Source organism: Palaemon carinicauda, chromosome 21 (assembly GCF_036898095.1).
Source record: "Palaemon carinicauda isolate YSFRI2023 chromosome 21, ASM3689809v2, whole genome shotgun sequence".
NCBI classification, from domain to species: Eukaryota; Metazoa; Arthropoda; class Malacostraca; order Decapoda; family Palaemonidae; genus Palaemon; species Palaemon carinicauda.
This window is the reverse complement of record NC_090745.1, coordinates 81,822,214-81,847,672: the sequence shown is the minus strand read 5'-3', so window position 1 is coordinate 81,847,672 and position 25,459 is coordinate 81,822,214. Positions and strand designations below refer to the sequence as shown.

General features: G+C 40.8%; 1 protein-coding gene across 1 annotated transcript in view; it reads right to left on the bottom strand.

Annotated features, from left to right (window-relative positions):
- The window catches only part of LOC137615016 (cytochrome b-c1 complex subunit 2, mitochondrial-like), a 96,706-nt gene that overhangs the window by 53,004 nt on the left and 18,243 nt on the right, over positions 1-25,459 (bottom strand). The window contains exons 3-4 of the mRNA XM_068344650.1: positions 19,664-19,855; positions 4,877-5,096 (exon numbers count right to left, since the gene is read on the bottom strand). Of these exons, the coding sequence (XP_068200751.1) occupies positions 4,877-5,096; positions 19,664-19,855 (412 nt within the window). The remainder of the gene's footprint in view (positions 1-4,876; positions 5,097-19,663; positions 19,856-25,459) is intronic.

Genomic DNA, 25,459 nt, shown 5'->3' with positions numbered 1-25,459 from the left:
ACCTTAAGTTCAGGGCCGTTGCAAACAGGTCCATAGTTGGGGAACCCCACAAAGTCAGGATTTTGTTGGCTACTAGACGATTCAAAGTTCACTAGGAGCCCACTATCTGAATTGCTGAGTTCAGATTGTCTGCAAGCACTTTCCTTTTGCCTGGAATGAAGCGAGCAGATAGGGTTACTGAGTTGTCTTCTGTCCTTTTGAGTATCTCTACAGCTAGATGGCACAGAGGCTGCGAAAAGGTATCGCCTTGATTATTTAAGTAACCTACTACCATGGTATTGTTGCTCATTAACACCGCGAGTGCCTTGCCAGGAACTGGTGGAACTGGCGGATCTGTTGGAGAGCACGGAAGGCTGCCCTCATCTCTAAGAGATTTGTGTGCTGATACCTTTCTGAATCGGACCAACGGCCAGATATACTGTAGTGTGGTGCAGCATGTGGCCCAGCCCCCACCTTTCTTTTGATGCATCTGAAAAGAGCATCAATTAATGGGGAGGAACGAGAAAATCAACCCCTTTGCAGAGGTTCTTGTCTGCTAGCCACCATCTGAGGTCCCTCTGTGCCTCTTGTCCTATGTGGACTAGGAGATCCCGGAATTGATGGCCTGATTCAACTTGGATGTGAGATGCCACTAGAGGGTTCTCATCCTGAGGCGTCCATTGGGAACTAGACGTGGCAAAGAAGATAGATGACCAAGCAGACCTAGCCAGCTCTGGGCTGGGAGCTCTTCTTGCCGGAGGAAGGGCTGTGCTACCTTCCTCAGCCACTGAATTCTTTTGTCTGATGGAAAAGCTTTGTGCCGTTTGGTGTCTATCAACATGCCCAGGTATACCAATTTTTGAGAGGGGAGCAGTTGAGACTTCTCGGGATTTACCATGATCCCCCGGTCTTGGCAAAATCTAAGAAGCTCGTATCGGTGGTGAAGAAGGGTCGCCTCCAATCATCCAGAAGTCCAGATATCTTAGGAGACAGATGCCAATTCTGTGAGCCCATGATGACACAAGGGCGAACACTCTCGTGAACACTTGGGGTGCTGTGGAAAGACCGAAGCACAGCACCTTGAACTGGTATTGCTAATGGTTTAGCATGAATCTTCCATATTTCCTGGATAACTCATGATTGGGATCTGGAAGTATGCATCCTTGAGATCCATAGCGTACATGAAGTCTTGCGGTCTTATTGCTTGTCTGACTGTGTTGGCTGTCTTCATCTTGAACGAGGTTTGACTGCCAAACATGTTCAAGGCTGAGAGGTCGATGACAGGTCTCAAGCTTCCAAACGCCTTTCTTACAAGAGTAGACTGTAAAAGCCTGGGGACCTGTCGAGGACCTCTTGGAGAGCACCCTTCTCCAACATGGTCTGGACTTCCGTCCGGAGGGCTATCTCCGTTGCGGATTCCTTTGCATAGGAGTTCAATGGGACTGGATCCCAATTTAGTGGAGGGAGAGAGCCTGAACGGGACGCAATACCCTGAACAAATTACCTCGACCGTCAAGGGTTCAGCCCAGTGGTGCCTCCACCTTAGCTAGCACTTCTGCAAGCATCTCCCAACAGGTGGACGAATGGGAGGATTGCCCATCCTAACGGGATCGGCCTCTGCCAGATCCATTATTTCCTTTCCCTCCACGGAAAGACATTTTGCCTCGAAAGGACTTCTTAAGACACCCTTGGGCCCTGTTGTTTTGGGACTGTAGCCCTACCTGTCGGCGATTTAGAAGAAGGCTGCTTCTTGTGTGGCGGATATTGGTACGGCCTTGATGTTAAGGCCTTTTGAATGAGGGAGTCATGGTTGGACTTACTCCACCCTTCAGCCACCCACTCGACATCCTCCGGCTCAAAGATAGAACTCCCCCAGAAGGAGGTTCTCAGCCTAGACACCTCGGCCTGTGGGAGCTGTCGATGGAACCTGCCAATGATCAAGTACCTCTTCAGGATGGTGTTAGCCCAAAGGTTTATCACCTGGTGGGAGAAGAAATTGATCGCCCTAGTGCCTGACAAAGGGAAGGTTTCCATCTACCGACTCGTGGACTCCCGAGACCAGTCCTGATACCGGATCAGTCATCCAAAACGACCCCAATCACAAATCAAGCCCCGAAGTTGCCTGCATGGCATACTTTGCGTCTTTTTCCTGGTTAAGGATATCTCAGGCCGAATATGAGATAGAGTCCCGTTAGTTTCTCGAAGGGTGGGCCATTTGCGAGTGCCTTTATCGAATGGTCTAGAGGCAAGCCCGGAAGAGGCTCATTGAGAATCTCATATCTCTTCTACTGATCATAAGGTGGCGGGAGGAGTTTAAAGGAGGTGTTGGAGTGAAGGGAAGTGGAGGAACCTGTGGCCTGAGCCGCTGCCTTCTGTCTGGCGCTCTTCAACTCCTTTGACCAGGGCAAAGCTGCACTGGCCTTCGGGGATCTCTGGGTATCATAGATCTCGTCAAGGACTGTGTCTGTTCTCTCAAGGGGGGTTACCGATGGATCTGGCTGTCCGTTGATGGAACAAATGCAGGCTAAAACCTGCCAGAAGGCGCGTTCTGACTCCTCCTTCTCCGTTCCGAGAGCTTAGGGCTAACGGCAGCTGGCAAAAGATTGTCCTCAGGATCATAATGCTCAACTCCCAGCTCTCATCCATAAGAGCCTGGGGTGGATCGTTGTTATCAGGATAGACCATTGACAGAGCAGCTACTGTTGACGTGCTGGAAGAGACTTCCCTCTGCCTCTTTTGCTGAGGTGGGGGACCCAGAGATTATGTGTCATGATACCAGGAGGGATCATCGTGACTTGGACCCAAAGGTCTTCGAGGGTTACAAGAGCCAGGAGGCTCAGCGTAACCGGCATCACGAGAGCCCGCAAGCTCAGCGTAACGGCAGTCATAAGACCCGAAGGCTCAGTGACAAGGGTCACAAGAGCCCTGAGGCTCTGCGCAACGAGTCCGAAAACTCTGGGTTACAAAAGCCGTAAGGCTCAACGTAACAAGAGTTACGAGAGCCCTGGGGCTCAGCGTCACGCGTATCATGAGAGGCCAAAGACTCAGCATAATGAGGGTCACGAGAGCACGAGGGCTCAGTGAAACAAGGGTTACGAGAGCCCGACGGCTCAGCGAAACAAGGGTTACGAGAGCCCGAGGGCTCAGCACAATGAGTGTACGAAGACTCTGGATTACGAAAGCTCGAAGGCTCAACGTAACAGGGGTCACGAGAGCCCGAAGCACCAACGTAACTTGGGTCACAAGAGCCTGAAGGCTCAACGTAATGCAGGTTACGAGACCCTGGGGTTCTACAAGATGGGAAATCGAAAGTTCCGGGTCAGGAGAGCCCAAAGGCTCAGCGTGACGAGAACTCGAATGTCCCAGGTTACGAGAACCCAATGGCCCAACATAAACAGAGCCCACGCTCAGGGTCCCACAAGCCCAAAGTCTTAGTGAAACAAGAACCCGAAGATTCAACACAACAGGAGCCCAGAGGCTCGGAGCCACACAAGCTTAAAGCAAGACTGTAACGACAACCTGAAGGAATATCGTGACCTGAACTCGAGAGTTCAAAAAGATATCTCCTTACCACTGGGTAGAGGAGCACTCCGGGTGACGAGGGGTCAAAAACTCCACCAGACGGACCCCTGAAAGGGGAACGTCTAGTAAAAACCTCCTGAAGGGGAAACTGCCGAGGCCAAACAAACTCGAAAGCTTCCTCTCTCGGAAGAAAGGTTTGTTTTCCCGAAGGAGACCTTCACCTAGGACTAAGCTCTGACCCTGCCCTCGACACCTACACTTCTTCCCCAGAAGTGTAGGTGTAGAGACCGCTAAACATGAGCGGTTCTCTCTCGCGAACTTGAGATGTTCCCATGTTCCCTGGAGAAGGAACATTCCTCGGACTTTGCTCCTCCACCACCCCTGGTGGAATTGCAACGTTTTCGGCGTCGGTCACAGGGGACCAGAAGTATGACCAACAGGCAGCAGCACCTGCGCCCACAGGGGAGGGCTCAACTTACGAAGAAGTAGGAGAGACTCCGCTCAGACCCCAACTGAAGGAGTCCAAAGAGAACGTCCTTAGAAGGGAGGCCATCAATGACCAGTGATGACTAAAAAGACAAGTCAAGAGAACGAGCAGGCACCCCTGGAGGAAAGGGCGGGACCAACTCACTAGGGGAATCGCTACCGTACCTTGACATACAGGGCTGACCTGGAGTAAAAGGGCTGCGCTGCTACTCGGTCGTTCCCCAGAGAGGACTGGAAGGGTAGCAGCTACAGGAAGAGGTTGAAGGGTCGAAGACGACCACGCCTTTTTCGACTTCAAGGATGACCCGTAAGGCAAAGAGTCGCGCTTAGCCTTCTTTTCCCTCCACCCAAACCTCTCCTACTTGGAGGAAGACCACTTCTTACAGTTGTCATCCCATTGACACTGGCAGCCCCAGCAAGCCGGACACGGCAAGGGGGGGGGGGGGAGAGTCGTCTCTACAGTGGACATGAAGGTACCACAGGAGCAGCCTTTGGGACCTAGACAGGTACGCATGGGACTTCCAAGAGGAAAACCAAGCACACTTCTGAAAGAAAAAGAATAACTATCATTTAATGGCAAGTCTTTGTGGAAGCAAGCAGCAGTATGACGTCCTCTACCAAGCCAGGTGTGTGATTGAGCAGGGTAGTAGGCTAGCACCTATCCCTCCCCGCTAACTAGCGGTTGGTGTGGTTATCTCTCGCTAAAATTATCATGGCCCGCCTTTCAGCTTTGCTGAAAGTATATCCCTATAAATAGCGAAGGGTTTGTATTTGTATCAGAACAATGAAAAATTCTTTATTCCTCTCTCACTCACAAATAAAAATAAATTCCAGGAACAATATTGCCAAAGAAATGAAAATGCTTGATATCAGAATTGTTTTAACACACCTTTTCTGTAGTCAACTTTCCAATAAGATGCTTAGGGATGAATATGGAGTTGCCAAGACCAGATTTACGGAATGCTGCTTTATGGAGAAGTTCAACAGCAACTGTTGTAGGGTCCATAGTAGCTACATCATCCTTAACCCTACCAAGATTATCTCCCAACTCCCATGCCTTGAATGCAGGCTGCGTGCTTACATCACCAAGAATGTCAAGTCCTGTCCCACTGAAAAAGTATGTTTAAAATTAAATCATGCTTGCAAGTTTAAAAAAAGGGCTTAGATATGACTATATCATCAGTAATCAAAATAAAGTGCCAACAGTGCTCAACACCAATAGATTATCAATGGAAGTTCCATTAGTTGTCCAAAACCAGCCAGGATAACTAAATGTGTAAAATGTCTTTGTTCCTACACAAATGAAAACCTGAATCCTATAAAAGGACTCAGGTTTTTATAGTTAAGAAAAATATGAAATGCTTTTAAAATTTGTAATTACTGTAAAGTATATCTCAAATTGATATGCTTATCATACAATACTAATCAATCATAGCCCAAATTATGGTAGCAGTATTCCACTCTAATTTTAGTCTTACAGAAGCCAAAAAGCTAAATGCGACTGTGTGGACATCCACACCTGTAGACCATCAGTAGAAATAAATTAATTTATTTGATTAACCATTCAGAGTTGTTCATTTTATAATAGTGTTATCCTTGCTTTTGTTTAACCTTTTAAGATGTTAAGATTGTATTTTCAGGAATTTTCTCCTTGGCAATTCACTCTTTTTGCACCCACACAATTTTGTAAATTTTTACTTAACTTGTGTTGAGTGATCATTTCTTTTATAGACACAGACAGAAACTTATTGTTGAAAGTTTTCAAGGAAGTAATGAAAATTACCAGGTAGAGCATGCTATGTATTCCAGAATCGATAGTGAGGTCAAAGGAAAAGCCAGGAATGACTAGAGAGAATATTTAGACAGGAAAGCAGATGAGGCTGACAAAGCTATGAATTCAGGGAGTGGCTATGGAATAAAAATTTCTCATAAAAATATTAATGAAATTTCTACTGGGGCAAAGAAGAAAAAGCATATACTCATTAAAGAGAGATACGAATTTGTTAAAACAACAGAAGATGAAGAAAGGCAACGTTGGATGGAACATTTTAGTGAGGTCATGAATAGGAGATATGAGGGGAATAACATGATTGATATACCTGAAGCTGAGGAATACCTTGTGCCCATGAATGAATTCAGCGTGTTTGAAGTCGAAGCTATCATTAAAAAACTCAAGAGATGGAAACCTCATGGATACAATAACTGCTGAGATGATATTGGCTGAAAATTAAGTGATTCCCACACCACTTACAAGATTATTTTGTAGAATGAGGCATGAAGAGGCAAAACTTGATGAATGGGAGCTGTGTGTTATTGAAAATGACAAAGAAAAAAAAGGAGCTCTGACTGATTGCAATAATTACAGTAACACTTACGCCAGTTGTCATGAAGATATATAGTATGCTCATTCTAATGAGACTAGAGAGAAAGATCGATGAAAAGCTGATAGATGAACAAGCAGGATTTAGAAAAGGTAACTGTACAGACCAAATTTTCATCTTAAGACATGTGATACAGTAATGTGTAGAATATAAAACTAGTTCCAGCATATGATATGGAGAGATTATCTTCAAAGAGTGTTGAGAAAATATCTTGGGGAATAACAGAGGATATCTCATTAATGGCTAATGCAAATATGGTTACAGTTAGCACACTACCCTGGAGAACTCCTTTCTGACATTTCCTCTCCAACATTGTTTCATCTACTTTAACTTGAAAAAAATCTGTGAAACAAATGCTTGAATAAACAATGGTAGCTCACCCCTCAATCCCATATAATGAAATGGATTTAAGGGGACTGTCCGCCATGCCATGAATTTTTTTTTTGTAATTATTCAATATACACAATTTCTATATATGTTTTAGACATATAGGATACCTTCATCATATAAAAATTTCAAGTCATTTGATCAAAAAAATTTTTATATATTAGCAAAAATCACGATTTAAAAAAATATTTGGTACATTTTTCTCCACTAATTTGACACCATTTGTTTTGAAAATCATACCATCAAAACTTCTTTTATAAATGAAATAATTATGTATGACAGATTTGGAATTTTCCTTTTTCTTATTTTTTAAGGATTTTTTTTTCTTAATTTTCTTTGTCTAGACATAAAATATTCATGAAAATAAAGAGAAAAGGAAAATCAAAATTCTGGTACACACAATTGTTAATTGTGGGATTTTTATTCCTCTTTTCACTGATATCTTTCTCTCTAAAATCAAAAAATAAATAATTAAGAAAAATGTACCTAAGTGTGAACAAGTACGTTTTTGAGTTATGAGCTCTCAAAGATTTGCAACAAATTTTTGCTTCTTTTCTTTAAGAAATCAGGATAAAATTATTATGATAACCTTACTTTGTACCTTTATTGTTTATTTCTACATAAACATACCATAAACAAGGTATTTAAACCCTAAGTTTACTATTACACTTGGTGTAAGGGTGTTATTAGTTGCCAGCAGCCTCTCATTGTTGCCAGTTTTAGTTAGCATGTTCCAGCTTTGTACTCTTATTCTTGTTTCCCTCTCTTCTTGGTTCTTTTTTCTTGCTCTCTGCTTACTTTTTGTTCTTTCTATGACCTTAGGTAACATTGGCCTTGCTATGAAGTTCCTGAGGACATTGTGAAAACACAATGTACATACCAACTGCCAGTAAACAAAAACATGCATTATAACTTCTATACGTCTTTAGAAACTCTAGCTGCTGTTCTCGTAGCTGGTAGTTTTCGTTCACCTTCCTTCTACCAATGCCTTCCATTTCTGCCAGACGTACGAGATTTCGAAACATAAGTGAAAATATTGCTATACATATGCAGAAATAAACACACAAAGATGATTCGGTCAAACTCAGTCAGGCAGACGACACAGTAAGGATGACGTCATCATTCAAAGACCGCTGTATGTTCATTATTTGTTAAAATAATTGGCTGTATTTTCTGGAGAGCATGTACGATATGTTTCTGCATACATAGAAGCAATAAAATTATTTTCGATTTCTGAGAGTTGGTATGTCAAAAGACCATGGTGGATGGTCCCCCTAAAGGATACCATATCTTCATGCAGTATCTTATGCCTTTTCAAGGTAAAAAAAAAAAAAAAAGACAATACTGTTTGGAAGCAAAGGCTTCACAAATAGAGGACTCAAGTCGTACCATCGCATTATTCGTGGAGTGCATTTTTTCAAATCCACACTGGATAGGTGATAAAATACCTTTCTTCTTCAAATACCATACCAGTATTGCATTGACAATCTTCTCCAAGATCTTACATAACCAAGATGTCAATGCAATTGGTCAAGTTTGCTGCTAAAAACTTATCCTTACTAGGTTTTAAAACTACTAAAATAATGGTTAGTTCCTAAACACATGGATAACTTCCCGTTGGCAATTTTTAATCTAAATATTTAAACACTTTCCCAGGGGTTTCTTTACAGAGGGTCTTGATATATTGGGTTTTACATTTGTCTTTTTCTTTGTGTCCTTTTTATCTAAATGTTGAGGGGGAAGGTGGACCTAACTTGAATTTCTGATTTATTTAAGTTGTCTTTCTGTTGATCAGAAAAATCAACAGATATAACATCAAATTTATTTGATGTGTCACTTTAATGCTTTTTATGGAAGGGGACGAGAGACTGAGGTCTCTCTCTTTTCCAATTACAGTAATAGGTGAACTACCAGGTTTTTGCCGCTTCCCCACTACAGGTGCACCAGGTTAAGTTGGTTTTAAGTGGAACCTCGGTTAAATCAGGTAAGGACACGGCCTGAGAGAGGTTTGCACAATTGTTGGTAATGGGGTAAGAAGGTTGTACAGAGAAGGGCTATGGCTCAGTCTTAATGCACTGTGGCAAAGCCCCAGAAGGCAATATGCTTACCTCATCCTGCAGCACTATATTAGATGACAAATTTCTTTTCTTAGAACTACTTGCAGTACTAGGTGGATTTGATTTTTTAATGCCTTTACATAGCTATTTGATTTATTTAATAGTCTTTAGGCATGCCCAGACTGTGTTCTTAACTGGATTTTTTTAGGGCAGCTTCTTCCAACTTATACATCTTGCAGCTCCTGTCAGTAGATTTATGATTTGAGTTGCAGTTTAAACATCTGACCCCAAGAGCAAATTTTCCATGGTAAGATTTAGTGCAAATACCACAAATTTTTTCATCTTTGCAAACTTTACATGGGTGTCCAAATTTAAAACAATTAAAACATTGCAGTGGATTCAGCTTGATAGGTCAAACTTTAATCCTTTCATTTTCAATAATAATATGGAAAGGTACATCAGCATTCTATAGAGTAAGGATTGTCAATGATGTTCCTTGTGTGCTTTCCATACATTTGGTGGACACATGGCCAGTATCTCCGCCTCTGTAAATTCATAGAGGTCTTTGTTAAAAACTACTCCCTTTCCATAACTAGCATTTATGGTGGGGTTTGATATCTAAGGTAATATAATCATTATCTGTCTTTATGTTAGATGGCATTAAAGACTGCACATGATTTTCCATAGACAAGGTAACTATTTACTCCAAAATGGGATATATCTCCCAGTGCAATAGTTCCTACTTTTTTCTGAATTAATTTGCATATTTTGAAATAATTCCCTGCAACCCCCTTAGATTCAGCTACACGCCACAATGGTGGGTATAGATTTCTCTGGGAAAGCACTGGGAAAGCATAACTAAATCAGCATCTTTTTCAAACCAGCAGGTGTATAAACATCCAAATCCTTTGATAACTTTTTGCAAAGAGCAGCCATGATATTAAAGTTATTAATTTTGATATTCTTAATGTTCCAAATTGCATTAAATGCTTCGTAATGACAATTGTAAGATAACCATGAATCCCATTTGTAATTTTCAAGTTTTCTTATTTGATTTATAAATCCATTGCACTCAAATGCTTCATATAGATTATCATACTTTGTCTCTACTGGAATTTGAGTAACATGAAGAATTCAAAAGTTCCTTGAGTTACCCAAATTACTTGATTTTTGAATATCGATAAAATGGTCCTTCCTAGTTCCTGGGTGATACAGAATTTTCCAATTAAATTAGCAAAGGTCGTTACCAGTGCCGGGTGGGGGGAGGAGTAAGCATATCCAGAGGATGGAGCATCAGTTTTTGAAAGGTCCATAGTTAAGGATGGGTTTTTTTTTTTACCTGCCTGAGAATATTGAGAAATGTCACAAGACACAAAAATATAGTTAAATGGGTAGTGGAAATCAGTTTAAACACAAGCTAGCGGGCCTGAAGAAAGAGTTGCACCATTTATGTGGAATGTAAACTGATGTCATTTTTTACTTCCCAGGTCAAAGCATGAGGGAGGTTGGAAAAGCTGGGGCAACCTAGATCTGGGCGACCTAGATGGCAGATGTCACGTAGCAAAAGGATACCACCTACCTCCTAGCGGAAGCACCTGACCCCCATAGAGACAGGTGCCATAAAAACTCACCCTTGGAAGTAGAATGAGGGGAGTTGGGCGCGAAAGATGGCCGCGTGCCCTCGTCGCCCTAACGACACTCCACTAGGTTGTGATCTTAGTAGTAAACTTTAGCCTTAGACTTAAAACGTGAGACAAGTATTATGCGTGCCCCTCCTTCTTACAAGTGAAAGTCATCTAATTCACCGCCTCTCATTATTTAACTGACCACACACCTACTGTCACAAAGTATCAAACATTGGAACGGAAATTTGAATTTTCTACTATTGGCACAGATAAAGTAGACTTTCCAGATTGCCCACTCCATACTCTACACTACCCGTGGGATAGCAACAAAACAGATATACAGGGGGTCCTCGGGTTAAGACGGTCCCGACTTACGCTGTTTCGTGGTTACGAAAGCGCCCCCATTAAAATATAAAAAATAATATTAAGTGTCGTTCCGTCTTACAGCGTTAGTGTCGTAAGCAACGTAAACAATTGCGAACTAGTTTCTAGCGAGCAGCAGATGAATACGCTTTGTGGTGCTTGCAGGTGAGGAAGACGGCGTCCCTCAGTTTCAGTTCTACGCCATTTTGGTTGTGTTTGCCTGTTCTCTCGCTCGTTTTTTGGAACTTTTTGCCCTTCGTTATACAGTGAACCCTCGCTACTTCGCGGTTCGACCATCGCGGATTCACCACTTCGCGGGTTTTTACCATAACCCATATATATATACATATCACGGATTTTCCGGAAATTTCGAAAATAAACGTACCGCGAAATCTGAAGACCCCCAAATAGGATATTTCGTTACCTGAAATTTCATTAATACTGTAATTAGTAATATCTGCTCTTACTGATTGTTCATTGCATTACATATGATATATAATTCAGCAAAGAAAGAAATAAAACACGAAAAGAGAATGTGATCATACGATAATACAGTAATGTATACAGTACGTAGTAAAATTAAATCGAACATGAAACACAAATCAGATGCAGTCATACCATATTAGAATGGTGTAAGGCTGCTGATGGCTACTACTGTACTACAAATGTAATGGATGTGCATCTTTTCCATGATTCTTTTGTATATATACGTACGTAGTACTGCATCCAATAATATTCTTTGTTGCAAAAATCACATTTCGAATAAGCGTACGAGAGAGAGAGAGAGAGAGAGAGAGAGAGAGAGAGAGAGAGAGAGAGAGAGAGAGAGAGAGATAGAGAGAGAGAGAGAGATAGAGAGAGAGACACACATCCTACAAAAGAATAAAATAACATACGTAAAGCTATTATTATTATTGTTATTATTATTATTATTGTTGTTGTTAATAAAATTATTATTGTTATTATTATTATCATTATTATTATTATTACTGTACAGTATATTATCATTATTTATTATTATTATTATTAATACTGTACGTACGGTAACCGCGGGGTATCTTGCACTTTGAGTTGGTAACCTACGCATCATATACTGTAAGACGGGTTGTGATTGGTTCAAGCGCTGATAGATGACGAATCAGAACTCAAGTTTTGTTATCTAGCCTGTGATTGGTGTTTTGCCCTCATCTCCAACCCGCAGCATCTAGGTTCTCGCGGGCCCGGGTCGTCCACTTTCTCTTACGGCGTATCGCTGAGTAGACGTTCTTAAGTTTGTGAAGTTTAATCTGTGCTGTGTGCGACCTTTTTAAGTTGAACTTTTTGTTAAATCCTACTGTACAATGCCTCCCAAGCGTTCTGCTTCTACTAAGGCTGGTAGAGAGCTTAAACGCCACCGAAGGATGATGACGATTGCTGAGAAGGTTACGCTTCTCGATATGTTAAAAGACGGTAGAAGTTACGCGGCCGCAGCGCGCCATTTTGGAATCAACGAATCTACTGTTCGCTATATCAAGAAGGACGAGGCGAACATTAGAAAGACGGCTGCAATCACCTTTAGCAGATCAGCGAAGCGAGTCGTTACAACGCGTAATAAAACGATCGTACGCATGGAAGGTGCTTTAGCTGTGTGGATTGCCGACTGCCGGAAGAAGAACATAGCCTTGGATACGAACACCATCCGAACATAGGCTTTGAGCTTGTATGAGAATTTTGCTGCAAAGGAACCTCAAGACGACGACGGCAACCATGCTGAAGAAGATGATGATGCATATGATCCTCAACCAGGGACATCCACTGATTCCCAGCCTCAGAAACAACGTTTTTCTGCCAGCAAAGGATGGTTCGCGAAGTTTCAGAAACGCTTCGCCCTGAAAAGCGTTTCCCTGCATGGCGAGGTTGCTTCGGCTGACACTACCGCTGCTGAAACTTACGTGAACCAGACATTCAAGAATATTATCGCCGAAGGTGGATACAAGCCGGAACAAGTGTTTAATATGGATGAGACCGGCTTGTCTTGGAAGAGAATGCCGTCGCGAACTTTCCTGTTCAAAGAGGAAACCAAAGCCTCTGGCTTTAAAGCATTCAAGGATCGCATTACCCTCGTGATGTGTGGCAATGCTGCTGGATTTTTGCTAAAGCCGGGGCTTATTTATAAGTCGAAAAATCCTCGCGCTTTGAAAAATAAGAATAAGAATCTCCTGCCCGTGTACTGGATGCATAATCCAAAAGCATGGATTACAAAGATGCTGACCTCCAACTGGTTCCACCAGTGTTTCATCCCGCAAGTCAGCAAATATCTCGTAGAGAAGGGCTTGCCATTCAAGATCCTTCTCCTTATGGATAACGCTGGTGGACACGCAACTGATCTGTCGCATGAGGGCATTCAGGTTGAGTTCCTGCCACCCAGCACCACGTCATTAATTCAACCGATGGACCAGGGGGTTATCAGGGTGTTCAAGGCCCTCTACACGAAGAATACCTTGGCGGACCTCGTTGCGTGTGTGGATGCTGCCCAAGATGATGAGGATGAAGATTTTAACTTGAAGGCGTACTGGCGGCAGTACACCATAGCCACGTGCCTGAAGAATATTCAGAAGGCACTGCAAGAGATGAAACCTGCAACCGTGAATGCGAGCTGGAAGAAGTTGTGGCCCCAGATTGTTTACGACGACGAGGGATTTACACCTGCTGAAATCCAACACTCCGCAATACACAAATCTGTGCAGTTGGCTGCCATAATTGGAGGTGACGGGTTTGGCGACATGACGACTGAAGACGTCGACGAGTTGTTGGACTGCCATTCCCAGCCCCTAACTGACGCAGACCTCGAAGACCTGACGAAATCGGCAAGCGAAGAAGAAAGTGAAACCCAGGAAGAGACCCAAGAAAATGTCGAAGAAACGGGCTTAACATTAGAACGGCTTGCCAAGGCCTGCAACCATGCGAAGGAGTTGAAAGAAATGTTGCAAGAGTGGGACGAGGATATGGTTCGGTCGATGCAATTCTGCAACAAGGTTGATGACATAATGACTCCCTACAAGATGCTCTTAGATCGAAAAAAGAAGCAGCGGCAACAACTTCCGATCACAATGTTCTTCCAGCCTCGCAAAAAAGAGCCAGTTCCTCCTGCTACTACGCCTTCGGAAGAAATTGAAGAGGTGTCCCAAGAAAAGACACCTCCGTCTGAAGAGACGTAAAATACTACCTGGCTGCACAGTAGAACACATCATCAGCTTCATCATCATCATTTCTACTGTGCAGCAAATTCATCGCCATCATCATTCAAGTTTTTCTTGAACTTCTTTCGTGGTGAGTACAGTAACAATCTTTATTTTTTACGTTAATTTTCTAACATTCTAATATTTGTGCCTGTTTTATAGTTTAGTACTGTATGCATTACGTTAAAGGGAAGGTTTTAAAAGTCTACATGTTGTAACCTATCATATTTTTTTTTGTTTAAAATTTACATTTACGTACGTAAAACAAACAAAATCACACCTCTCTCTCTCTCTCTCTCTCTCTCTCTCTCCTCTCTCTCTCTCTCTCTCTCTCTCTCTCTCTCTCTCTCTCTCTCTCTCTCTCTCTCTCTCTCTCTCTCTCTCTCTCTCTCTCTCTCTCTCTCTCTCTCTCTCTCTCTCTCTCTCTCTCTCGTAGATTGTTTTCCTGCTTTGCTACGTATGTATGATTTTATATAGATACGGTAAATAATATTTGTAATAACATATTTTATAAAAGCTTTTACTGTAATATCATTATTTATCACTTTCATCATGGCGTTAAATTCCTTAGTTTGTTAACTGAACGTACGTTATGACGCCGTCGTTTCAGGCGGTGTCATAAAGAAAAACATTTCATTTGGAAGTCCTAAGAAAAAATTAAGTAAAACATTGGTAATAAAAAAATCAACATACTGTATAATCAATATAATCGATGCAAAAACTAACCTATACATATATGTGTACACTAAATGAGTTTGTTTCTTCATTATGATCAGAGATGAACGTAAACAAAACATTGGTTGCCATTTTTTATCGTGCTTTTTAGGTGTTTAGGAAAAGCATGATATAAAATCGCCTTTAATATTTGTGCCTGTTTTAGTTTAGGGTGCTGTAGTACATGCACTAAGTGTTCTGTACATTAAAGTACTACAGTACTACGTACAAGGGAAGGTTTTAAAAGTCTGAATATACATGTTAAATAAATAGGTAAATATGATGTCACTACTTCGCGGATTTTCACCTATCGCGGCCGGGTCTGGAACCTATCTACCGCGATAACCGAGGGTTCACTGTAGCTCCTAAGCGTAAGGCAGATTCTTCTGATGGTAGTGCGTCTAGGAAAAGAAAGGTCATCACCATGGAAGTGAAATTAGATATTATTAAGCAGTCTAAAAACGGTGAAACGCCAACAAACATTGGCCGAGCACTTGGCCTTAGTCGTTCGACCCGTGGCTACTATTCTTAAGGACAAAGAACACATCGTTGAACATGTGAAAGGAGCTGCTCCTATGAAATCAACATTGATAACCAAGCAGCGTAGTGGTTTAATTATTGAAATGGAAAGATTATTAGTGCTTTGGTTGGAAGATTAAAATCAACGGCGTATTTCGGTGAGCCTAATGGTGATTCAGGCAAAGGCTAAAAGGTTGTTTGAAGCGTTGAAAAAAGAAAGGGGGGAAGAAAGTAAAAGTGAAGAGTTTTCAGCTAGTAGGGCCAATTACAATGATGTTAAAAGTGCAAGGTGAAGCTGCTAGTGGGGATGAGAAAGCAGCAAGTGAATTTCCTAAAGCATTGGCAGAGATAATTAGGGAGGGGGGTTATTCTGCTTATAAGTGTTCAATGTGGATGAGACAGGTTTGTTTTGGAAGCGTATGCCTAACCGCATGTACATAGCAAAGGAGAAGTCTCTTCCGCAGCTCCCTCTCCACAATAAACCTGTCTCTCCATCCCTTGTAACATCCCTTCCAGTGTGCAAGCCAACCATAGGATTAAGGTAAGGAATTGTTCTCTTTTTTATTAATATTTACAATAATTCATGTGGTAAGGAATTGTCTTCTCTTTTTCTAGTACTGTTTTTATATCATTTGATACATTTTGTTATGATACAATACTTTACCGTACAGTACAGTATGCATAGAGTAATCTATTTATGGTGCTCCGACTTACACTGAAATTCGGGTTACACTGCCTCTTAAGAACGGATCAACATCGTAACCCGAGGACCCCCTGTAGAGGCACAGTTGTAAGCTAAATCCCCGTTAGAACCGAGACCAAGACAATATGTAATCATCCTCCCCATATCTGTAATGATTGGCTTCTGGCCAAAACCCAAGAGTCCTAATTCAAGGATTGGATCCTCCTGGATTCTGATGACCCAACCTTTAAGAATAGTTCTGCCAAAAATGGTCCAAACCATCTTCAGGATGGCCGAGATAATCCAATACTCTCAAATATGGCTTTGAATGCAAATACATCCCATCCGTGATTCCTTCTCCCATTCATCTACACAGGCAGTAATAACGAATGTAGAAATAACCCCACTATTTAAAAAATAATAAAGAAAAAAATACAGTGCACAAGATTAGAGGTAGTCGTCGACTTATGACAGAGATAGGGACCGGGATACGCGTCTCAAGTCGATTTTCACGTATCTCACACTCAAAAGTGAAGTTTCCGTAGATTAGTTAGGAGGCATCGAGATTCAGGAATCATCTCAATCATATTTTATCAAAATTTTTTTACTGTTTATAATTATCTAATTTCCATGTGTCATAGGATATCATATGCTCTTTTACAACATTTTTGTATTCAATTTTTCATTTTCAGAAGCATTTTACCAATTAAGAATTACTTAATATTTTGTTTACTTTTGGTTATGATAAACTGATCTGAGGGTAACGCTACCATATCGAAAGATGGCGTACATAGGAGTAGCGTATTTTTATATACAGGTAGTTCTTGACTTACGACCTATGCGACTTATGACAGACTTTACAACATTTTTTTCGGGGTGATGAGGTCAAGTCTATCGGAAATAATACGCTATTAGGACAAATATTTCCTCGGAAATAATAATTTTTCTTGTATAAAATTAAACTGATTTATCTGGGTAAATTAGTATCTTCTCTTACTGATAATATACAGTATCCATTTTCAGTAAAATGTACTCTATGAAAAGTTTTAATATCTGTCGAGTTCACACCACAAGTCTGGTGACGTCATTTTACCGGTGGAAAGCGACAGAGCAATACAGTGATTTCCTTCCAATAGGCTAATGGTGGTTAGCATTAGTATTCTCATTATCAAAACATCAAGTAACAATACAAAGTATTTTGCGAGTTTGTATCGGTAGTTAAGAGTACTACGTAGCGTAAATTTTGATTCTACGTTATTTTGTTTAATATTTGGTAATAGATCGATATTAATCTAATTAATGTACACTGATAGGACAAATATTTTCTTAAAATAATATATTTCCTTTTACATTATGAAAATGAAATACTTTTGCTTGGTAAGTTAGTACTGTATTTGCAAAAAAAAACAAAAACAAAAACAGATTTACAGTACATATTTTGCAAGTCATTCTTTGTCGAGTTTACGTCACGTGTCTTATAACGTCATATTTCTGGAGGAAGGCGAAGTGGCAAACCGAATCATTTCCTTTCATCGTGTTACCGAGTAATCTTATTACATTACAGTATTCCCAACATCAAAACACCGCGTAACGATATCAAGTGTTTTAGTGGTCTGTATTAGTGGTTACAAAATTAGTACCAACCATAAATTTAAGCAAAAATAGTCTGATGACATCATATTTCCTGTGGAAGGCGAGTGGCAAATCAAGTGATTTCCTTTTGATGTGTTAATAAGATTCCCATAATCGGAGCATCGAGTAGTGATACAAGGAATTTCTAATAATGTTCAAAGAAATGTGAAGATTTAACAGGGAATTAAAAATCAAGAGAGAGAGAGAGAGAGAGAGAGAGAGAGAGAGAGAGAGAGAGAGAGAGAGAGAGAGAGAGAGAGAGAGAGAGAGAGAGAATATTCATATAACTAATGCTTAGGTAATATTCATTATGAAGATATTTCAATTAAGAAAATTACATAAACAAACAACGCTTTGTGCACATAATGGCAGTAAGGTAGCGTGACCTTGAGATCAGCTGATGCCTATCAAAAGTAAAACCAAAGTAATTGTTGAATGTTGAAACGTTCCCGAAATTGAAAAATAGCATACAAACATGCTTTGATAAACCCCAATTAAACACAATAATTTCTATTGAAATATGAAGGCTTAATAATAAACTAAAACTTAAATACAGTACTGTATGGAGCCGTACGAACACACACAAAAAAGAAGAGAGAATATATTTGTAGGGTTAATAATAATGGCTATAAACAAAGTATTTGAAAACTATATCATGTAATATACTGGTGCTGATATAATATTCATCATGAATATATTTCAAATAAATTAAGAAATTATATAAACAATACACCATTTGTATGTGCGCATCATCTGGATACGGTAGCGGGACCTTCAGATCAAGAGCACAGCTGATCACAACCAAATGTAAACAAAAAAGTTGATAATTGTTGACTGCAGAAAATTTTCCAAAATTGAAAAAATAAAATACAAAAAGGATTTATTAGAGCACAAGATATTATGTAACAAGAAAATTAAATAATGATATACAGTAAAAAAAATATTGATAAAATATGACTTGGATGATTGCCAAATCATAACGCAGCTTAATAAATCTACAGAAATTTCACTTTTTTTGTTCGACATACGTCAAAAAAATATTTGTGTTCACTTCTGTTGGTTCCCTTCCCATGTTGGGGTGGATGGAATCGAACGAATAGATAAGACAGCTAAGGAAGCTTCAAGGCTGCTTAACCCATCCCCAATAAGTACTCTCTACTAAGACCTTAAAAGTAAGAAATATTTTCACTGTAAGAATAAGTGAAAGACTCATTGGTCTGAACTGACCACCAATACAATATTTTAATAAATCCACTCTTTGATCAAGGAAGACCCCGAAGGCGAAGAATCCCTTTCCGACTTCTTGTTTCTCCTAATGCCATATGTTTCCCACAGGGAGGATGGCCACTACCGACATTCCACACAAGGTGGAGGATCTACAGGAACCGCACTCATAAAGGTGTCGCAGGTCTTCGCCGACACTGAGGAGCATTTCAGCATTTCGGAAGGCATCACTAACTGTACCACAAACACTCAAAAAGTTAAACTTGCTGGAAAGAGAAAAAGCAAAATGATTAAAGTCTTTAACATTCCCAGCCAAAGAGAACATCCGCTGGGTTGTCAGAGAGCAAATGGGTTGGGAGGCAGTTGCCGTCCCACTACCAACAGCTGATTATCCTGTCGGTCGTCAATACCTTGTTATAAGTTTTTCATTGCCTTAATCCCAGATTTCTTGTTATTATTCACCAATGTAAGGGACAATGGTTTGCATTTTGTATAGGAACAAATTTAAATTACCATAAATTATTGTGCGATTACTTTTATCTAAATAAGCAAAACCACAAAATCAGGACCAGCAATGCTATGAAAAGTGTTGATACAGCACTATATAAAACATTGTGGTTATAAACTGCATACAGTACTTAAAAGGTAAAAAATATTTCACAGTCCAGTGTCATTAGATTATAGATAAGAAAAGGCTTTATGCTGATAACTTTGAGGTTATAAAATCATTGTCCAGCACAATACACTACATTGAACAAATTCATTTATAATAAAATTCAGCAAAAATTTTAAATATAACAATATTCTTAAAACATTAATAAAAATACTAAAAAAAAAAAAAAAAAGCCTACATTCGCTAAAAAAGTTTACTTACATGTTATCACGGATGATGTCTAAGCCGTACAGGACATGTTCTCGGCCTGCTTCACACGAGAGGGAACCACCAATTTGTTGTAAAGTACGAGTAATGGTAAATGATGAGGTGTTCTTTGTCCCAAGGCCTACAGAGGATCGTAAGATGTGTGATGCTCCAATATTGTTTGCAGTCTCATAACGGGAACCAGCTCTAAAATAATAATTGAAATTAATAATTTTTTAAGTAAAAGAATCCTAAAAATAATAATTGAAATTAATAATTTTTTAAGTAAAAGAATCCTAAAAATAATAACTGAAATTAATAATTTTTTAAGTAAAAGAATCCTAAAAATAATAATTGAAATTAATAATTTTTTAAGTAAAAGAATCCTATTACTTTTATGAAGCAACTGATACACAACTCAATTAGAACCTTCATACAAACATTGCTGTAAAGCAACAATGTTGCCATATGAACTATTTTGGGGTAGAGTTCTCTAGCTTGAGGGAGCACTCAGGCACACTATTTTATCTATTTCTCTTCCTCTTGTTACTTTAAAGTTTTTATAGTTTATATATGAAAGATTTATTTTAATGTTATTACTCTACAGTACTTAAATTATGACAAATTTGGAAGTAATTTGTATTTTTCCTAACTATACAAACCTGTAAATATTTATAGGGATTATTTTTCGGCGAAGCTAGAAGACTAGACATACACTTTTAAACGAGGTGGAACTAACCTATTGCTAGTTAGCAGGGGGGGTGGTAGGCAAGGCACCCATTGTAGCCGTCCACCACGCTCACATACACACACACACACCTGTGTTGTTTCGTCACTTTTTATTTCAGGTAGGACTTCTTGGGGGACAGGTAATGGCGGGCAAATTTGTATAAATAGCTACAGGTTTGTATTGTTAGAAAAATCAAAAATTTTAAACAATTTTTATTTTTCCTAACATACTCACCGAGAACTACTTTTCTGTGGAGTCACTTGGTGACCTCTCAATCTCGACCAAGGTTTTCCTGCCGTTACCCCCCTACCCCGCTCTATATAGGTTTTACCCCCGCCGCCAGAGGATGCGCCCTGAGGGCAGGATTAGGGCAGGTCACTGCCTCTCTGGGTCAGCATCGCCATTAAGTTCGTCGTTTAGCCCAACTTGGCAATGGAAGGATGGCACTCGGGGACGGAAGGGAGGGCCATTACCCGAAAAGTAGTTTTCGGTGATTATGTTAGGAAAAATAAAAATTGTTTAAAATTTTTGATTTGTTCCGACACAAATACTCACCGAGAACTACTTTTCTGTGGAGACTTATACTTTAGGAGGCGGGAGTGCCATTCTGCCACTTGGTTCGGCACATAGTGCCTAGAGGGCTAAGGAATGCGGGGCCTATCAGAGAGCGGAGAGAGGGTAACTGCGGAACCTTACGCTATTATCTAAGACTCACCTCTTAGAATTTCTTCTGCTGAATTTCCTCCTGATGAAGTTGCGAAGAATTTATTCTCCGTTGGGGACATCTTCTAGCCTACTGCTACACAGATTGGAGGGCGGCGATGACTGTCCCAATGGAGAATCCATCCAAGGATTTTCTTGAATAATCCTTGAGATAGTGGGCAGTAAAGGTCGACTGGTGCGACCAAGTGCCAGCTTGTAGGATCTGTCCCACCGCCATGTTTCTCTCAAAGGCCAAGGAAGTGCTCAGGCCCCTGATGTCATGGGGGCGGGGAGTGCCTGGCACTGCCATCTTATCCTCTTCATAAGTTCTAGCGATGACTTGTCTCAGCCAGAAGGAAATGGTGTTCTTGGAGACTTGCTTCTTATTAACACCTGTGGAGACGAAGAGGTTCTTGACACCTGGTCGGAGATGAGCCGTCCTTTCCAGGTACTTCCTGAGCGTCCTTACTGGGCATAACTTCAAGTCTTCCGTATTGCCTGTCCTGGGAATGGCCGGAATTGAGAAACCTTCAAACTTCGGGTCCCAGACTGCTGGGTTCTGAGTCTTCGCCACAAAGGAGGGTACGAACCTGAAGGACACTTCCTTCCACCCTTTGGAGTGCGCAACGTCGTAAGACAGACCATGGATCTCACCCACTCTCTTAGCTGAAGCCAAGGCTTCCTTATTGCCTTATTTTATGTTTGGGTTCCCCCAGGTCCCTCAGTGTGAGGCACCTCGTATATCCACCAGAGAGTTGCTAATACATCTTCCGGTGTATTTTGCATCTTCCAGTCTTGGATGGTCTGGGATGCATCTTAGGTATTTATCGAGCTGATTTTTAAACGCATCAATGCTTACTCCTGATGTTTCTTAGATGAGCTGGCAGCACATTAAATAGTCGCTGCATTATCGATGCTGGTGCGTAGTGGATTAATGTCCTGTGCGCCTTTCTCAGTTTACCTGGAATGCTTTTTGGCACTATTAATCTACCTCGGCTTGCTCTTTCTGATACTTTAAGCTCCATGATGTTTTCAGCAATTCCTTCTATTTGCTTCCATGCTTGTATTATCATGTAGCGTTCTCTTTTCCTTTCTAGACTGTATAGTTTTAAAAATTGCAGTCTTTCCCAGTAATCAAGGTCCTTAACTTCTTCTATTCTAGCAGTATAGGACCTTTGTACACTCTCTATTTGCGCAATATCCTTTTGGTAGTGTGGGTACCATATCACATTGCAGTACTCGAGTGTACTACGCACATAAGTTTTGTAAAGCATAATCATGTGTTCAGCTTTTCTTGTTTTAAAGTGTCTGAATAACATTCCCATTTTTGCTTTACATTTAGCCAACAGTGTTGCTATTTGGTCGTTGCATAACATATTCCTATTTAAAATTACACCAAGGTCTTTAATTGCTTCCTTGTTTGTGATTGTCTCATTATTAGGTCCCTTGTATGCATACACCATTCCTTCTCTGTTTCCATAATTTATTGATTCGAATTTATCGGAGTTAAATACCATCCTATTTATCTCCGCCCATTCATATATTTTGTTTAGATCTCTTTGTAGTGAGTTCCTATCTTCATCACAAGTAATTTCTCTACTTATTCTTGTGTCATCGGCGAAACTTCTCACTACGGAGTTTTCAACATCACAGTCTATGTCTGAGATCATAATAACAAATAGCAGTGCAGCTAATACCGTACCTTGGGGCACACCAGATATTACCTGGGCTTCATCTGATTTCTCGTCATTTGCAACCACTATCTGTTTTCTGTTTTGCAGGAATTCTTTTACCCATTTTCCTATCTTTCCCACAATATTATGCTTTCTCATTTTTTTCTCCAATATGTTATGGTCTACCTTGTCAAAGGCTTTTGCAAAATCTAGATAGATCACATCTGTGTCTTTTTCATTTATCATATTATTGTATATGTTTTCATAGTGAGCTATCAGTTGGGTCTGTGTACTTTTTCCAGGTACGAAACCGTGTTGACCCATATTAAACAAATTATTTTTGACCAAATGGTTCATTATTTTCTTTTTTATTACCCTCTCATACACTTTCATAATATGTGATGTTAGACTAACAGGTCTATAATTGCTTGCCTCTAGTCTTGATCCACTTTTGAAGATAGGGGTTATATAAGCTAATTTATGTTTAACATATATCTCGCTCATATCTATACTCTGTCTTAGCAGTATTGCAAGTGGCTTCGCGATAGTGTTTGCAGTTTTTTTTAACAAAATCGCTGGAACTCCATCTGGTCCGGCTGCCGATCCATTTTTAATTTCGTTTATAGCCGTGACAATATCTGCTTCATTAATATCTATATCCGTTAGATATTCAACATTTTCTTCTCTCATTTCTGTTTCATTATTCTCATTCGCAATTCTTGGCGTGAACTCACTCTTACGGTTCCCCCCTTGATTCCTATTTTTTCTGTCTGATCTATAAGTTTGGAAACCCTTTATCTGGTCATCATTGCCAGTCTCTTGGGAATACCATGTTTCACTTATATTTAATATATCTATTTTTTCAATTTGGGTTAGTTCTTCTAAGAACTCTATTTTCCTTTTAGAGTTACTCGTGACTAAACCCTGTGCATTCATTACTATTATGGTTTGTGTTTCATCCCCATTATTTAATATTGGTAATAATATGGATTCTCCCATGCTTCCTTCCTGTTCTGATATGATGTTCTTTTCTTCATTTCCCGGAATTCTGCCATTAAAAAATCCAACTTTTCTATTATATTTGCTCTTTCGCCTTCATATTTATTTGTGTGTGTATACCTGCAACTGTCCCCATATCTGCACCAACCCCTGGCATTATAGATGCATTCTTTGTAGTTGGGCTCTAAATGTGCCGGTTTGGGTTGAAAGGCCTCATATCTTGGGGCTCTTGGTTCAAAGCGCGGTATATACACGGCCTGCTTTTTTGTTTCTTTTTTTGTTTCTTTTTTGCTTTCATTTTTCTTTTCAGTTTGCTGAGTTTTCTTACTTTCATTCATGGTTGCAGGATGCATATATCGACATTTTTTGTTGTAAATGCATCCTTTTCCTTCTTTTAGGTTTTTGCATATTTTTGGATGGAGATCTCTGCATTCGTCTCCATATCCGTCTAAATACGCACATTTACCATATATTTCATAATTATGGCATATCTTTGGATGCTTGTAGTAGCATCTTTCGCCAAATCTGCAATTCCCTCTTTTCAGCATATTGCAGACTATATCCTTCTTTTCTATTTTTTCTTGTTCTTGCTCTTCCCTAAAATTATGTAGGTCCGGGTAGAGTCTCTTGGGTCTATCATTTGTTTCCATCTGGTAATTTATTTCTAGCAAGAAGACGGTCTTGAGGGTGAGGTCTTTGTCCCCGATATCTTTGAGGGGTTCAAAGGGAGGACGACTTAGCATTTTCAGGACCTTGGCCAGGTCCCATCTGGGCACTCTCCTAGCTTGAGGAGGGCAGGACTGCTCGAAACTCCTAATCAGCATCGCTATGTGTCTCGAGGTCCCCAGGTCGATGCCTTTTAGGAGGAAGACTTGGCCTAAGGCTGCCCGTACTCCTTTAATGGCTGGGATTGACATCCCTATTTCATCCCTAAGGTACACGAGAAACTCAGCTATGTCTGGGACTGAAGCTTTAAGAGGTCTTATGTGTTTCTCCGAGCACCACTTCGTAAAGGCGGCCCACTTCGCCTGGTATACCACGGTAGAGGATTTTCTTAGGTATAGGGACATCCTCTTAGCTGTGGAGGAGGAGTACCCCTCCTTCTTCAAGAGTCGCTCGATAGTCTCCAGGCGTGAAGGCGAAGAGAGAGAGGGTTGTCGTGGAACTTGAGGAAGTGAGGTTGACGCAGCAGATCTGACCTGGGGGGCAGAGGCCAAGGCGGTTGGCTTGCCAGGTCTTTTAGATCCGCGAACCACTCCCTCTCCGGCCACCAGGGCGCTACCAAAGTCATCCTTAGGTTTTGGGAGGCTCTTACTCTGTTGAGTACCTGCCTTAACAGCGTGAAGGGGGGAAAAGCGTATACGTCCAAGTTGTCCCACTTGTGCTGGAAGGTGTCTTCTAGGGCTGCTCTTTGGTCTGGTACCGGGGAGCAATAGACCGGTAGCTTGGCGTTGAGCTTAGTTGCAAAGAGATCCATCACAGGGGAGCCCCAGCGTTGAATGATGAGTCTGGCTACTTCCGGGTGTAGGGACCACTCTGTCCCCACTATCTGACCCATTCTGCTGAGGCCGTCGGCTAGCACGTTTCTCTTCCCGGGGATGAACCTTGCTAGCAGTACCACCTGTTGCTCGTCCGCCCAATGCAGGATGTTTATGGTGAGGTCGCACAGTTCCTTCGATCTCATGCCCCCTTGCTTCTTTATGTAGG